Source organism: Alosa alosa, chromosome 7, assembly GCF_017589495.1.
Source record: "Alosa alosa isolate M-15738 ecotype Scorff River chromosome 7, AALO_Geno_1.1, whole genome shotgun sequence".
Lineage (NCBI taxonomy): Eukaryota > Metazoa > Chordata > Actinopteri > Clupeiformes > Clupeidae > Alosa > Alosa alosa.
In genome coordinates, this window is record NC_063195.1 from 30238800 (window position 1) to 30256988 (window position 18189).

Consider the following 18189-nt stretch of genomic DNA (forward strand, 5'->3'; position numbering starts at 1 on the left):
GCTGCCATCCGTTCACTGTGTCACTAGGAGAGTTGCTACATCGCTGTGCACATTTCACAGTCCTGCTCTCAAGCCATACCCATGTCTCACAACCTTTTCTCCTTCTCCCCAAATGACACATAAATACTGCGAGTCAATGCCATGCAACCACAGAGGCCTCCGTCAGTGTGGGCATTTGTCCGGTAAATGCAAACCCCGTGTCAACACACAACAACATGTTTGCCTCCAGCCCCCTTGGGTCTCTCATATAGTGGGTTGAATCCCCAGCCCAGAGGATGCTAGAGCTGGTCTCTGTGTCACCAGAGTGGGGGCCAGAGAGTGATCCACAGACCTCTGCCAGACATTGCCTCTCTCTCTCTCTCTCTCTCTCTCTCTCTCTCTCTCTCTCTCCTCTTGGCAGCACATCCTCATTCCTCCTCAGCTGTTTATCTGCACCATCTGTATCGTGTCACTCAGTAGCTCTGTTAGGCAGCTAATCAGACGTGTCAGCCATTTTACTTTTCAATTACCAATCACTGACAAACTCCTAAAAACAACAACACCACGGGTCATGCACAGCTCCCCACATCACACGGAAAAAAATGAAAACGCCAGGACTTGGCCTATAAGTGAACGTCAAACACCAACATGTCTGAATGTCCTACATAAGTGGCATTTGAAAAGTTGAACTTGAGCGTGACTCATATCTGTTAGTGCAGCAGATAGGGAGGAGGGACTCTCGAGTCTCCCTCTGAGATACCAGAGTGGACGGGAGCAGAGGCGAAGGGCTCTCCTCTTATCTGTTTCGAGTGAGATTTGAAATTTAATTAAAAAGTCGTGACGATATTCCTGCGAAACGGAGTTTGATGGCTCCGGGAAAATACGACCTGAGAGGAAGGAGCAAAAAGGTTATTACAGCTCTCCACATTTAATAATTCCCTGCACCTCTATCAAATGCAGCGGAAAATGAAGGGAAGTTGGCCAGGGAGGCTGACCCGTGTCTACAGACTCTCATTAGCATCTGTGAGACACGCTTTAAAATACATTTATTCCATTTTGTTGGATGCACGACAGGTTGTGGACATGGGACCACCAGCTGGGTTGGCAGAGGGAGGTTGGCGCTGCAGCAACATGCACTGCGTGCAGCATCAGTGACCCCTGACTGACCCCTGACCCTAACGGTCATCAGCATAACTGAAAGGCTGAAAGGTTTTTTTCTTGGTATGCACTCCACCCCAACGCTTTCCTTACTATTCATGCACAGCTGTGGGACTCAGCTAGCTGCCTGGCTGTGTTAGGTTGCCTTCACAACTGGGTCCGTTTAACTGGACCGTACCCGAGTACGATTACACCCCCCTAGCCCTGACCCAGCTGGTCTCCGTTCACATTACATTTTTGTTTGCGGAACCAGGTCCGTTTATGTCATAAACACTAGCTTATATTTAGCAATATTGCTGCGCAACGTTGCAAAAACGGCAGTTTATTTAAAAAAGAAAATAGCATTCAAACTGCACCGGAGTTTTAACGAACCATCCCCCAGACCACTGTTTTCTAGTTAACTCTGGTGTGAATGCACCATTAGTGTGTTTGTGATGTACAACAGGGACTCTCCCTGACACACAACTCTTTTCAGATGGGGACGGGGGGGTCCTCAGGGGGCTGTGGTCATAGTAACTGATTGAGTGATGGAGTGGAGGCTGGATTGGCACGCCTCCATCTACACCATGTTCAATTCACAGCACAGCTGCTCTGAAGAGTCACACGTCATCAAGCACGGAGGAGCACCATACAGCACTCTGCACACTCAGGTGGCCTGCAGGATGTGTCTATTCATTTACATGTACAGAGGCCTTTCTATAGCACACATGGTTTGGGAAGACTGAACTCTGGGAAGACTGAATACTTTTTGTGAGAGGAAAAAAACGTGTTGAACATAATACGTATGTCTATACGTGTTTGATATCCTAGATTGGCCAAGCATTGGTATTGCATGACAAATGCTTCCTCCGATAATGCATTTCAAATGTATTAATTCAGCTATTTCCTGCATGACTCATCTCCTGGGGTTTCCAAGAGGAAATGACATGAAAAGGAAAAACAAAATGGGAGGCGAGGAATAGGCTGTAGATCAACCCCCAGCACAATGACTAATTTCTCATATTCTACATCGTGTCAACCACCGTGTACCATCATTGCACCAACCAGCTGTTCCAGGACAAAAGGTGGAGTTGTGCTAACTAAAACCACCCACTCGCTCAAAACCAGCAGAGCTACAAATCAGTGGAATGTTCCGGCACTCTGGCAGTGATGGCGAGTTGATAGCTGCTGAACGGGGAGGCGTGTAAGACTAAGGCAGGCTGGCAGGGGCCCTGGTGGCGGAGCAGGGTTAGCGGACAGACATTAGGGAGAGCCCGGAGGTAGGTGTGAAGGAGCCGCTGACAGCATGGCGGCTCACTGGTGTCCACACACTCACTCACTCACTCACTCACTCACTCACTCACTCACACACACACACACACACACACACACACACACACACACACACACACACACACACACACACACACATTCGCAGCTCGCAGATGACACACACTGGCATACACACACTAGTTCACATATGCTCAAGCATAGAGGCAAACACAGACACAAAATAAGCACAAGCACACAGACACACTAGCACACACATAACACACACAAGCACACAGACACACTAGCACACACATGACACACACAAGCACACAGACACACTAGCACACACACACACACACACACACACACACACACACACACACACACACACACACACACACACACACACACACACACACTGAGCAAGGTTGACTGCCCTGCTGAAAAATGACCAGCCGCTCAGGTTCATTGCTTTCCAACAGTAGTCTCTCTCTCTCTCTCTCTGTCTCTCTCTCTCTCACACCTACACTTTTCCTCATGTCCTCACTTTTTTATTGCTTATTTATTGCTTCACAGTTTCCCCTGTTGGGTCTGACAAATTCTCTCACATCCCTGCTGTCCCACAGTAGTGTGTGTGTGTGTGTGTGTGTGTGTGTGTGTGTGTGTGTGTGTGTGTGTGTGTGCATGTGTGTGCGCGCGTTTGTGTGTGTGCGTGTGGATACATGTGTGTGAGCGTGTTTCAAATGACAAAGATGATCTCCGTGTTGATTTCCCATCTCCGCATTATGGCTGATTATATACGTGGACAGAAACGGGAAACTGGCACAATCATCTTGACCGCTGTGTCCCCCATGTTCTACCTGTTCGATGGGCCTACTGACCTGACCAAACTTAACAACACTAGCACACACAGGGACACAATATAATGTATGTACCTAGTGATTAGGCTAGGTACATGCATTTCTTCAAACATCCATTTGTTACTGACACCTCAAGCAAGCCCAGCCTCATCTAAGGCCCTTTGTTCACTGTGGGGACATAAATAGCACAGCAGTACACAAAGCCATGCACAACGGGAGGCATTCTAACAAGCCTTTACATCACGTGGATAGACTAAAGTTAACATTAGTGTGCCAGCACATGAGCAGAAGTACCCATCCACTGCATGACATTCCCAATTGTGATTCATGAATCATCTTGTTTCTCACAGGTCAGACAATCACATGGGGAGGTGCATTTTCATACAGTGTTTCAGAAACTGAGAAAGGCAGCTGAATATAAGACAAGAGAAGAGTAATGATGGTCTGTATTGATTTCAAATCTATGGTGATGTATTCATTGCATGGGGGGAGGTGAGGATGGTCTACACTGACCTTGGTTCCTTGACTTCAGCACCGGTCAGCAGCAGCTATTGCTTTCCTTATAAGATTGCTTGGTCACTCACTAGCCTACCTGCCCTTCTTAACCCAAAACAAAATGGATGCCCGCTTAGTGCACCTGAGATGTTCTAACCAAACACTGATTCCATCAGCACTTCAGTTCTCTTAGCACAGGTAGGAGAGAGCTTAATTCAGAGAGATCATTTAGCTTGGGGTATATGCCACTGTTGTTATGTACAGCAAATGATAACAGTGTTATAATGACATTCTAGTCTAAGGAAGATATGGGACATGCACAGAAATCTTGTTTCAATTGTGCAGTGCAAATTATATTATATGGGCATCAATATTCATCTGTTTTTATCTGAATCAATTAAAAGTTCCATGTGCATTGAGAAACACTGGGAAAGCTCCTCAGAGGAATGTTTTCCTTTTGTGTTTAAGGAATAGAGTAAATAACTCTATTAGTGTAAAGCTCTGATTAGTGTATTACACTAGAGTACATCCTAATTAAGTCTTAGGCAGCTGCAAGTCAAATTCACATTTCTATGATTGCCTCCTCCTCTGCTGCCCTGCCATTATACACAAACGTCTAAATTAATAAAAGGGTAAAAAAAGCATTCAACATGGTCTTTTCTATTTGAACAGATTTGTAAATCCTGCGAAGTGGACAGAAAACAACAACAGCAAATACAAACTTGGCATAAGAGATCATACACCGATAACTTAAAGTAAACCTTTGAGCTCGTAGCTACTGATTTTCAGTTGCTGTGAAGTGCACGTCGGCTGCTGTCCAAGGTCCTGATCATCTTTTCCAATTACAGTTCAGCGGTGAACGCTGACCGTTTCGGATCGTTTAGCGTTTAATCACGACCATGCAGATAAATGAAACAGCACACAAGTATAAATGTCGCCAACACATCAAGTCGATACCCACTCTACTCCTCTCTGGCGCGCTGTCTCTGTGCGCTAATGTAGACCCTGGGGTGCCTATATAATCAACTAACCTCAATGACAGTTCAAACCTGCCTTTATCCTACTTTTTTATGTTTGACTGCAAGAAAAAAAACGTAAACATTGTTTGCACTGACGGATTTAGCTCTTAAATGGGATGTCTTTATTCAATAGCCTCCTTTGGCAAGTTGGGTGCAAATGAATGACAGTTTGAAGGTTGCCATGTTGTGGTGACCAGGCTATGAGGACACAAATAGTTGGGTCGGTGTACCCAGGAATCCTAACGGTCAGTGTCCTCTGTGTTCGTGAAGATTCCGTTTGTCAACGAGGTCTGTTGTTACATCGTCACATTGTCATCATCATACATGAATATAAGCGAATGAGTAGAGAACACGCTTTTTAACCAAGTAAACGCAAGAAAAGGTATTGTAATGTAGATGTGTAAACACATACAATATTTAACCAAAAATACACACATTCATAAATCACCTAAAAAAGCAGGGATAACAACAAGTGATGGCAAGTTATACATTGAAAGTAAGTAAAGTAAATGTCAGAGACCAACAAAGTCCATGAGGACATTTCGGTGTTCACTCAGTTAAGCGCAATTTGTTTTTTGGACAATTTATAAAGAAGAAATGACAGTGCTTACCCTCACGCGGAAGTCTGAAGGTAAAGTCTCTCTCTCCGTATTTGCTCCCGCGTTCTTGCTCTGTTGTGTTCTTCACTTGTCTGTATGTAGAATGCCGAGAGAGCTGGAGAGGGATCGTGTTGAGCACGCGCAGTTCTCCACAACAGGACAATGAGCGCTTGGCGCGCACTCGACTTGGCTCTCGCGCCGGCAGGTGGGCAGCTTTGAAACGTTCGCCGAAATTCTCATGAGACAAAGAAAAAACAACATTTTTTAGGTCGCAGAAAAACAAACATAGCGCTGAAGTATTGGAAAATACATGTCTATCCGAGCGCTTATGTGTGGCACTGATAGGGTTTGCGATGTCTGCAGCAGTTCACCCTGGGCATGAAGGCTAGTCAGGCTTCACGTGATGCGACAGTGACAGCACACAGTTGCATCTCTCCTGATAGTAGGAAAGAAGATGTGAAATACATTGACAAAATTAGCATTGTTTAGCATTTTTATTTGGGTAAGACCCAATTTTATTCAAATTATATTATATAGCGAATTGTCTTATTATCAGACATATAAATGAATAGGATTTGAATACTATACTTGAGGTGATCTTGGAGATCAGAAATCAAGAAGGCAATGCACATGTACACTAACCATATCCCCTACATTGCAGAAGTACTAATAGTTTGGTAAGACTTCTACAGGGTGTAAAGGACTCAGTCTTTGAGGTTTTAGTCTGAGCAACTATGCTATATTTAGCAATGGGCAGCTCAAAGGACATGACATATGGTCTTTTACTTTATAATTTAGACCCATCTGATGTGTGACATGGCATCTTTTATTAAATTAAACAGGACTTGAGGCATAGGTCACTATGAGGATGAACAGACAACCAGTGAGGCGCTAAAATCCAGTTGGATTTTTCTGTTAAACTGTCTGGTGTGTTTTCCAGGGAAAGTATTTTACTAGGCTGGTTGAAAAAGTCAAACTTAAGTTAAAATCTAGCTGAATTCTACAGCAGATACAGAAAAAGAGCATGTTGATTATCTGTTTCACAGTGATTTGAGGTTTCAACTATTCAGTTATCAGTATGGAACCATTCTCTAGCTAATGGTGGACTTATGTAAAAACTATGTGCAAATATGTAAATACAAAGCATGGCTTATTATGTAAATTAAGTGAATGAAATACGATTTGTTGGGAGGAACAATATGGAGGCAGGGATGCATACACATGGACTATGTGTGTTTCAACATGAGATGGAAACCCTGCTGCAGTTCACTTTATCCAATCACAGTTTACAGTATGTCTGTGGAGCCTACAGCTCATGCCTACGACATGTTATGGTTACACTCACATGTGTGCTTAATACCCAGGGGGTTATGTTCCATTCGATTAAAGATGGAATTGAGCTGAACATTTAAATGGAGGTCATCTTTAGACCTGATGTTGTAATTACTTTTATTTAGGTCAGCCAAGATATGCAGACTGGAGACACAATAAAGTCAGTGACCCCCACTGGAGCCTAGAAACGAACGAGGACTCTGTAATTCAGTAATTCTGTTAGCATTGGCCAAGGAATGTCTCAGGCAACCCTCACACTGGCCAACCAATGCATTTAATTCAAAAGACTAATTATATTGTTGGCCCTGGGACAACTGCTGTAGATACAAAAAAGCTATTAAAAAATACAGCCCTTCTATTAAGCACCAGAGCAGTCTGGCCAGCCTCCAAAAGCCAAAGCACATTCTTACAGTCTGATGTTTGTTGCCCCCACCCCCCCCCCCTCCCCTGACACAGGCCGAGTTCAACAGCAACGTCTGACACAAGGTCACACACGCTTACAGTTGTTAATTGTGCCTCGGCACAGATGGAAGGCTCTGGCTGCATTCTCGTCTCTTAATTAGAGAGCTGTGCTGCTGTGAGGCTGAAGGGGAAGCCAAGGATGCAGGAGTGGCGTGTAATGGGATAAAGACGACACCTGATGAAATGTGAACGGCTCGAGAGCAAAAGCTTCCCAATGAGATTACAACATGACAAAGGAGGTGGATGCGTACAGGAAACACTCAAGAAGAATGACGTAATGGTGTGCATGTGTATGAGTTTGTGTGTGCATGTATTTACCTCAGTATGGATGAGGAGACTACAGGCTTCAACTTAACTTACTGAAATGTTACTGAAATTTACTTTATTCACACTAAAGGTGTTCATGCTACACAAGATAGGTTTATGATCAAGACTGTGGCACGTAACACATGTTTTTATATAATATAATATTATATAAATAATATAATATATAACATATATATTATATATATATATATAGTAGTCACGGAAATCACTGAAGTTATCTATTGCAGTTTCAATGGTAGTATTCTCACTCTAGGGATGTCAACAATATATACCTGCTTTCCCTCAGTGACACTGTAATAGGACTAGCTGGACAGACAGCATCCATCACGAGAGCTCTGGAAAGAGGATCCAAATGATGGATGATTTTCCCCTCCATCATTTCCCTGCTCTCTCTCTCTTCATCATGTTCATGATTTCCTGACAGTGTCTCTATTTTGCCACAAAACAACACAGTATTGATATTTTTAAGTTTGAACAGAGTGTTAAGGTTTTCATTATTCAATCTTCATTAAAATGAAGAATTCTTTCAATCATTTACATTTTGCTTTTCTTCAACATTAAATAACCTCATCATCATCATCATCATCATCACCACCACCACCATCCAGGAGCTCTCTGGAGATGCGGTCTCTGTTATGCGAGTGAGTGAGTGAGTGAGACATCCTGTTGTTCCGTCAGGCTACGCTTGTCACAGCTCCTGCAGAGCATGATGATGTTAAAGCCTTGTGTCACGTCTGGCCCTCCCCTCCAGTGACAGCTGCCTTGAAACAAGGCCACAAAGTCACCACCCCATCAAGAAAAGAGGAGAGGAAGAGGAGAAGGAGGAGGAGAGAGGGATGGGGAGAGGAGAGAGGAAGGGAGGGGAAGGATAAAGACGATGAGGACAGGTTTCAGGGGGGAGATGTCAGGGAGCCTTGGTCTGAACGAACGTGAGTGGACTCAAGGGCCACCTCAGCCAAAACAGAAACCCACTTGTGCCCGGCGACCAGTATGATGAAATATTTACGATTTCAATTTCATGCTCCTTTTCTTTGGAGCTCCGGTTCCATTAAAGTTTCATCCACTTCCAGCTCTTCTGTAGAGATAGGAGGAGAAAAAAAGGCTTGGCCAACTAGCTTACATCTTTGGGCAATGAGTGTGCCAAACTGGAATCGTACAGCATCCAGCACTCTGTTGATTATTTTCTCAATTAATTGATTATTTGTTTGGTCTATAAAATATATTTAAAAAAAATTATAGGTTAAAGGTTTTAATCAGAGAACTGAGTTTTTATATTAAGGTTATAATTAGAGAACTGAGTTTTTATACTAAATACTTGGCGATTAATTTAATAGTTCCAACCGATCTACATCATACTATCACTTAAAGGTGCTCTAAGCGATGCTGGGTAACGTCTCTTCTGTTGACTTTCAAACAAAATAGAGAGCTAGCTCGCTACTTCCTCCTCCTCCCTCCCGTGCTGCTCCCGTGCAATTGAAACTCTCCTAAACGCGCATCTCATCTGTGATTTGCTGGAACAGTTTGTTATGTTTTTATGGGCTAGGTTTGCCCAGGTTGTTTTTGTTGCCGTATTTGGAGCCTGGGCTGTCCACAGAGTTTTTTTACAGTGTATTCAGGACACAGACAGCTAGTGGTTGGTTATAGGTGATGTTTAAGTGACATAAAATGTTTTAGCCTAAAAAACGCCTGGCATCGTTTAGAGCACCTTTAATATGTAATACTAGTTTTAATACAAGTTTTGAAATGCTCAACAATGTTTCTGTGAAACAACAAGGAAATGCCAGTACATGAAATACAGCATATCATTACATCTATAGCAGTGTTTCTCAAACTTTTTCAGACCAAGGACCACTTAATCAATAATAATAATAAAAAAAAATCATGGACCACCTAGCTACCAAAAAAACAACAACAACAGCAGACCTACTTCAACAGATACACAATAGGCCTACCTTGCTTATTGTCTTTGCATCTTGCTTATTGTGTCAGAGGATTCATATGATTTAAACTGGTGTAGCTTACATAGGAAGTGTTGCAGAACTGTTTGGATTCACATACAAGTTGGTTCAATATTGCAAACAACTCATGATATTTTACCACGTCTGCTCGCGGACCACTTGAGATAGCTTGCGGACCACCAGTGGACACCAGCCCACACTTTGAGAAACACTGATCTATAGCTGAGAATGCAAACCTCTGTATAGGGCAATAGTAATTCAGAATAAGTCCCAAGATTTGCATGGCAATTTTTTTATTATTTTCTTTTTATTTGCAGTATCATACATTAGGTACAAATTACACTATTGGTTACAAGGTTAGGTAAGCATTGACTCATTGTAGGAATCAGGAGGGGGGCGTGGCTAACATACACCATTACAAAATACAATATATTCTTTCTTTTACAGGCTATGGACACCTACATTATTATATACAAGGACAGATATAGCGCTTCATTAACCTCGGAACATGACAACGATACATCGGAGAGAACAGTATGAGATAAGGCAATCTGTTGATCCTGTGCTCGACGAGAGAGAGAAAAACAGAGAGAGAGGGAGAGAGAAAGAGAGATAGAGAGAGAGATAGAGAGAGAGATAGAGAGATAGGTGAGGAGAGAGAGAGAGATAGAGAGATAGAGAGAGTGCAAGCAGGAAAGTGAGAGTGAGACAGAAAGAAAGAACAAAGTAAAGCCGCAAAAAACTTACTGGTCCTATTAAAATTAATCTATCTCTTCATGCAGAGAAAATAACATCAAAAATATGGATCACTTATCATAGGGAAGGCAGAGAGGAGCAACACAAATCAACAGGTAGGCGAGTAAGCTACACACACACAAGTTAGGATATATCCTAAAATATAAATCAAATATTGAAGATTTGACGTTGGATTGCCTATAAAGCCATGAAGTCTAAAAGAAAATATCTTTCCATTCAATGAGCTACTTATAATGTAAACAAAGAAGGAAACAGTAGACAAACAAAAACTGCAAATTACTTGGCCCATTTGCCATCATATGCTTCAGATTAATAGGTAGACACAAATAAAAAAAAAAAAAGAACAAAATGTCCTACTGAAGTCAATTTTGTCATAGTTGGACTGATAACCAAGAGAAATGATGAATCCGCTTTGGTGAAATGTTCTATAGGTTTTATAAAGCTCTGGGTGTGGAGGAAGGTGGGGGAGTGCAATCTTACAGGTAACTGTTTGGATAGGCACTGAGACCACGAAGGAGAGGGAGAGAGAGAGGGAGAGGGAGTGAGAGAGATAAGAGAAGGAGTGGGAGGGAGGATAAATAAAAACCAACAGGCAGGGCTGCGAGTGGTGGTGAGGACAGCAGGCAGACGCCGTTCCACACTCTCTTTCCCTCGGTGCTCAAGTCTCTCGATAGCCATCAGGAGGGGCCCCACTTCACCTTGACCACTACATTCCCCCATCTCATGCACTCATTCAGACGGTCATTAAGAGAGGCACAGGGAGGTTTCATAGGCAGGTCGGAGAAACACACAGGTAGGAGCGTCACATTCCAGGCTCACAAAAACAACACAAAAAACAAGGGGGGACACACTTGCCGCTCAACTTGCATCAGCACCACCTGAGCGCGTAGAAATAACAAGCAGGCAATGACATCTAGCTGTGGATCCTTCAGTGATGCACTGATACCATACATGATGAATAAACATGGCTACCAGAGCTCTCCCCTCAGACGGAAGGAGGAAGTAGTAGAGAGACTGCAAGTCGTAGACGTGACTACAGTTAGTGCAACACTGCTATTGTCGGGCTCTGTCTGGTCTCTGTTTGGCACTGGTTAAAAAGAGTGGCAATGAGGAGAAAGAGAGAGAGAGAGAGAGAGAGGAAATGAGAGAAGTCAACAGGTGCTTCCTATCTTGGTTTATTTTGTTTTATGCTATTAGCAGAGACAGAATTTGTGCGGGATGGTAACGATGTTCCATCATTGCAGATATGGACACAAACCTATCTGATAGATTTTTGTTTTGACGGCGCAATGACAGATGGCAACGTGATTTGAAATGTGACATTGACTCAACGGCCTCGCCATGGCTAAGCTTCTCATACCAGCATGACGGGGACCGAGCTTACAAATCGTTTACGTAGATATATGAAAACTAAAAGGAAAAAAGAACGAACAAGCCAGTATATATATATATATACATAGCATATATATATATATATATATATATATATATATATATATATATATACACACACAGACATACATACACATACCACGCACATCAATAACATCTATTAAGATGAAGAGCCAGTCACCATCACCTTTGAGTTAAGTGGTGATGTGAGCCTCCCGTAGTAATCTTTATTGTTTCTTTTGGGACACTTAGACCATGCTGCAAACGCTGACACCCGGGCACTATACTGAGAGGCATGCAGAGTCAGAGTGGTTTCCGCGTGCATTGTTATTCAACGATCGCCACATGCAGTCAAGGGAAAGCCAAAGACTTACATAAACACACACACACACACACACGCATGCATACACTCACTCTCTCACACACACACACACATACACACACACACAATCGTAGCCAGACTGAGGTGTTTAGACTAGCTCAAACTCTGCAGCCAATTGTCCGCAGATATGACTCTTTTTCTCCCCCCACACAAACAAAACAATATGAAAAAACGTGAGTTTTCTGATAAATCCGTTCAAATCTAGATACGTGTAGACATTGGCTGATTCTGAAAACCTATTAAAGATGGTTTCCCACCAGTTAGAAAGTTGATTTCTTATGGGTTATCGTACATATAAATATCCTCACCTATCTAATGTAATAAAAGCACATTCAGTTGGTTGGTATAAAAACTGCATGTTGTTATACTTCCTATTAAATAATTCATTAATATTTACAAAATAGTTAATCCACTGTTAATATTACAGTGATATTAATTATTCCTACTGGAAAAAAGCAAGACATCACATTAGAGCAGATCTATGCATGTAAATCTAAAATCAAAACGTGAAACAGAGAGAAAGTAAAAGATTTCCACATAATTTCATAAAATAATGTAATACTTGGTTGCGCTGTTGGCAAGATGTTTCATTTTGTACCGAAAATTCAAGATACGCTAGGTAGCAAAAAACTTCATTATTCGAATAACTTCATTTCTTTAACAACCTTCACTTCTTTGTCTCATAGATAAAGATGGAAGATCTTCAATTGTCTAATAGATGCTCCTTCACTGTATGGCCAACTCCAAGGTAGGAAGTTTTGCTAAGACAAAAGTCTACAATATTAACCGTGTACAGTGTCCTTGTTTATCATTGAAGTGGTTAATGTAATCTATTTGAAAACAACCTGCAGTTTCTGTCGACCCATTTTGTTACTAAATGCCTTTAGGTGTATGTGTGTATGCATGTGATGTGGCAGCAAGGCATCTTAACATGCTTCTACAAGATGAGAGCTACGATGAACTTTGACCTGTACTGGCTGACTGATACATAAACTGGCCGTGTGCAAGTGAGGGAACAGTTTAGTGAGGAGTCAACTGTCCAAATCAGTCGGTTGTGTTACAGCTACATGGCATGAATAATTAAGTCACGTTTCTGAATATACTGATGTGTTTCTGCTGCAAATGGCAACACATACAGTCCCATAATGGTGTTCACATTACTCCACTTTACTGAAGTCATATACCATGATTTCCTCTCCCTTGGTTGCTAGTGTCTATGTACGCTGTCCACTCTAGCATATCGTTAGAAAGGCCTGGTCTGGGATGCCAAAGCTAAAACAGGACCTAGGCCTAAACACGGGGGTAAAAAAAAACACAATGACAACCAACTAACAGTAAACCAATCAAGTACATCAGATCAAACTAAAGTCAACATTCGAGAGCAATGAACTGTAGGGTTCCAGCAGGTCCCTATTGCCTTTACCACGTGGTGACTGCCTGTGCAATACGGCAGGACTGCTGAATGTGTGTAGACCTAGGAGCACAAGACATCAGGAAGCACGGTCATGGGTTTCAGCAGCTCCCATATCATGATATGGCAGCCGTGGTATTTGGCAGGCGAGGAGGTATGGAACTGCAGGTCGCTAAGTGATATGCACGTCTGTAATTGCTGAGTGTGTGTGCCACACCAAGGATTTGGATTATCGATGCACGTGTACTGACCGTCCAGCGCGAACCGTGGACTCTCATGATTGAAAAAAGAAAAGAAAACTGTACTACTATTACAACTGGCCTAAAAAAAACAAAAGCAGAGGGGTTGCTTTAGAAAATAAAAATGTCCCAAATTTCACAAAATTTTCAAAAAAAAAAAAGTTTTGGCTTCTAGTTTTGTGAGGGTTAATTGGTTGGGAAGGGCTAAAGGCATGGGGGTGGGGGAGTGCAATAGGGGGTCTAAACCACTGGCCCTGCGCTGGGGGCGACAAACTGGGGGTTGATGAAGCTGAAGCCGTTGAATTCGGCCTGGTCGATGTTGGCGATGACCAGCTCGTCTGGGGGTGTCAGCTGGGGCTGTGTGCGTGTGAAGAACTTGTCAAAGTTTTCAGCCGCTTTGCCACACTGAAAAGAGAGAGAAAGACAAACATTAGTTGGCACATAATAGGTATCTTATCTTCTCACATTGAACAGAGATCTCAGGCGACTAAAGGCGATATGGAACACATCGGACACCTGCTCCTCTATCGCCGATTCCCCATCTGCCCGCCCCCGCCCCAGATCTGTAGCCCGCGGACGGACGCCCTGGCACCTGATGATGCGGCGCTCTACATAACCCCTCACCTGAGGTCTAATGCAATTGCCTTGGCTGTCCACCGGGGGCTCCGAGCTCAGCTGCCAACGCGCTCACGCCCCTCTGAATGAGAGGAGTTTAGGCCCCCACAACCACTGATGCCCATTCAGCCTTAACTGGGGTATGCAGGGGTGAACAGAGACTGTGGCCTGGCCTTGTATCCAGTTATGCGATATGCTCTTTTAACTTAGTAAACAGTGATGCTAGCAATGGCAAAGCATTTGGTTTTATGCCAAGACAACAGAAGGGCTGATTAGATAATATGTTTTTGTTTGTTTACATTTGCTATGGATAATATCACATGCCGTATGGGCCAATGAACCGAAATATATGCTTATATTGTAATGTACTGTAAATGTTTGTTTTCATCAAGCCAGAAACTATGTCATGGGTTCTGAGAGAGATTTTCTGCTCTTATGATTCATAGATGGACAGCTGATTAGAAATGTATATGGTTAGATAACATATGAGCATGTGCTTATAGAGCCTACTATGACAGGAATACCTCTCAAATGTGTGTGTGTGCACACGCACACACACATACAAACGTGCACACATACAGTACACACACACACACACACCATATTGATTTGAATCACCGAGCTTTCCTTCCTTTTGGTTATTTCCAAGAGCCTCGTTCCTCTGAAGCTTATTATCTCAGAAAAGCCTGTGTGACTGAAACGGGCAAAGGCGGGGATCATTTGGGGGATCATCCATTGCGGCTCACAGTGTCCCAGTCTCCAGCTCTTCTATTCCCTCACCATATAGACACAATGTCACTGTGACACAGAGCGTCTGGTCTGGCTGGACTGAACTCAAACATCCTCTCCGGATTTAAAAATAACTCAAAGAAGGCTGCAAATCACATCTACTTGTGCCAGTCATTACTCCTCTCAAAAGTTCCCTTTTCATTCAGTACAGAGATTTTGGCTCTGGGATGTGAACTCTAACTGAGATAAAAAAAAAAATAGAAAAGAAATCAATCCTTTTGTGCATTCAGTTGGTGCACTGTGTTCTACTTATGAACTGAGAACAGATCCTGACAGAGAAGGTATTAAAAGATACTGCAGTCAACTATTGAAACAGGTTTCAGCGGCTAAGCTACATGTAGCTTTTCTATATCTACAACAACTTTCTACAAAAGTTGGGAATAAGCTGTTTTTCGAGACTTGTCCACACCCAGTACTTTTTCTGCTCTACTCTAACTGAAAGCCAGACGATTTTTCCCACCACATTTTAATTACATCCCATCTTGCCTAATGGCCATCTACTTCCTCTTCCTTTCCAAAAAGACTTCTTCGAGCCGTAGTTCTTGTCGTTCCACAGCTGCTGGAGCAGTGCACCCATTTCCACCCCCCTGCTGTCACTCAGGCTCATGTGATTAATCCACCTTAGTCGGAGTCACACTTCACTGCTGTGACTCGATGTCACCCCCGTCGGGACCGGCTCTTAAGCCAGGGAGTCGATGTCGGTGTGGAGCACAGATTGCAGAACGTTGTGTGATGCTACCTCACACTCACACTCACAGACACACACACACAGAGACACACACTTTGGGATTATCTGGAATGGGTTCAGAAGGAAGAAAGTGACGTAGAGGGCAAGAATGGGGAGACTGGCGGGGGCGGGGGTGGGGGGGGGGATGGGTGGGTGGGGTGGGGGGGGGGGGGGGGGGGATCCCTGGGTGGGCTGCCAGCTCCTGTAAGGAGAGCGCCTGGAGCAGAGACACACAGACAAGACTCACACTGAGCCACGGCCACAATCAGCAAGCACTCTGGCTCTAGAAAGAGAGAAAGGGAGAGAGAGCGAGAGAACGAGAGACAGAGAGAGAGAGAGAGAGAGAGAGAGAGGGGAGAGAGAGAAAGCGAGAGGGAGAGAGAGAGAGAGGGAGAGAGAGAGAGAGAGAAAGCGAGAGGGAGAGAGAGAGAGAGAGAGAGAGAAAGCGAGAGAGAGAGAGAGAGAGCAGGAGAGAGAGAGAGAGAGAGAGAGAGAGAGAGAGAGAGAGAGAGAGAGAGAGAGAGCAGGAGAGAGAGAAAGAAAGAGAGCGCTGGCTGGGAAATCTTCCATGAAATTCATGCCAAGGCCAGAGCTCAGTCCCCCAGACACTGTGGTGAAGCGCCGCAGCGGGGTCTGTTAAAGAACCAACTGGACGGTGACAGATGCACAAAAGACGGCCAAACACATAACACAGCCGAAGGGCACTCATCAAATATGCCTGGAGCTGGTTTACAGAGAGCCAGGCTCATCACTGAGACCTTCCCTGCTTGTTGCCATGTTGGATCGATATGCTTGGCTGTAAACAGAGATGGAGGGAACACCTTGAGCCCACTGGGCTTTGGGGAGGCTTGTAAAAACTGCTGTGACCATGAGCAAGTAGAGGAATAAGCTGACGTGTGTGTGTGTGTGTGTGTGTGTGTGTGTGTGTGTGTGTGTGTGTGTGTGTGTGTGGGGATGTCAAACCTGTGGTTTCTTTTGAGGACCCAGGAGACCTGTGGTATATCCTGCCCCCTGGGTAATGCAGTAAAAGGAGAGACTGCTGTGTCAGACTGTCCACACATATACACTGCTTACACGCCACTTGTGTAATGAGTCCACACATATACACTGCTTACACGCCACTTGTGTAATGAGTCAACACATATACACTCCTTACAAGCCACTTGTGTATGAGTCCACACATATACACTGCTTACACGCCACATGTGTAATGAGTCAACACATATACACTGCTTACAAGCCACTTGTGTAATGAGTCAACACATATACACTCCTTACAAGCCACTTGTGTAATGAGTCAACACATATACACTCCTTACAAGCCACTTGTGTATGAGTCCACACATATACACTGCTTACAAGCCATTTGTGTATGACCGTAAGGGCACTATCTGGCTCCCTGGGCGGGCTTAGATTGCTTCTGTCAATCTTAACACTCTCTCTCTTCGTCTATATGTCTCTTCAGCTTCTTTTTTATCCCATCGTCTAACCCAAGACACCAATCATTCTTAACCCTGTTGGACACGCCATTTCATTTGTGCTGACAGTGAGCATTACAGATGTGAAATAATGCACCGGCCCCCCCCCCCCTTAACTCTCCGACCGACGTCAGATGCACTCGCGCTTCAGCTCAGGCTGTTACAGTAGGCGACTCAGCAACCCATTAGTCTCAATGAGGAACGGTCCCAGTGTTTGACCCATTTTAAATCACCAACGCAGCACGTAACATAAACAGTGGAGAAATAAGAGAGAAAGAGAAGAAGCGACGTGGAGAGGGGAGGAGAGAAGGAGAGAAAGAGAGAGAGAGAGGGGGGAAAGAGAGAAGGGGGAGGAGAGAAGGAGAGAAAGAGAGAGAGAGAGAGGGGGGAAAGAGAGAGAGAGAGAGGGGGGGAAAGAGAGAGAGGGGGGGGAAAGAGAGAGAGAGGGGAAAGAGAGAAGGGGGGAGGAGAGAAGGAGAGAAAGAGAGAGAGGGGGGAGGAGAGAAAGAGAGAGAGAGAGGGGGGGAGAGGGAGAGAAAGAGAGAGAGAGGGGGGAAGAGAGAAGGGGGAGGAGAGAGAAGGAGAGAAAGAGAGAGGGAGAGAAAGAGAGAGAGGGGGGAAGAGAGAAGGGGGGAGGAGAGGAGAGAAAGAGAGAGAGAGAGAGGGGAAAGAGAGAAGGGGGGAGAGAAGGAGAGAAAGAGAGAGAGGGGGGGAGAGAGAGGGAGAGAAAGAGAGAGAGGGGGGAAGAGAGAAGGGGGAGGAGAGAAGGAGAGAAAGAGAGAGAGAGAGGGGGGAAAGAGAGAGAGAGAGGGGGGAAAGAGAGAGAGAGAGGGGGGGAAAGAGAGAGAGAGGGGGAAGAGAGAAGGGGGGAGGAGAGAAGGAGAGAGAAAGAGAGAGAGGGGGGGAGAAAGAGAGAGAGAGAGGGGGGAGAGGAGAGAAAGAGAGAGAGAGGGGAAAGAG

At 44.2% G+C, this 18189-nt stretch overlaps 2 protein-coding genes across 5 annotated transcripts in view; both read right to left on the reverse strand.

The window, feature by feature from the left end:
* The window catches only part of cacng5a (calcium channel, voltage-dependent, gamma subunit 5a), a 29124-nt gene extending 23467 nt beyond the window's left edge, over positions 1–5657 (reverse strand). Inside the window, exon 1 of one of the 2 annotated variants that reach the window (XM_048248613.1) lies at positions 5374–5657. The gene's annotated coding sequence lies outside the window, so the exon portion shown is untranslated. The remainder of the gene's footprint in view (positions 1–5373) is intronic. The other variant, XM_048248614.1, reaches the window with a different exon arrangement.
* Positions 5658–11676: 6019 nt separating this feature from the next.
* Positions 11677–18189, reverse strand: part of prkcaa (protein kinase C, alpha, a) — a 155819-nt gene continuing 149306 nt past the window's right edge. For 2 of the 3 annotated variants that reach the window (XM_048247365.1, XM_048247364.1), the window contains one exon: positions 11677–14025. In XM_048247365.1, the coding sequence (XP_048103322.1) occupies positions 13861–14025 (165 nt within the window). In that variant the 3' untranslated portion in view covers positions 11677–13860. The remainder of the gene's footprint in view (positions 14026–18189) is intronic. The other variant, XM_048247366.1, reaches the window with a different exon arrangement.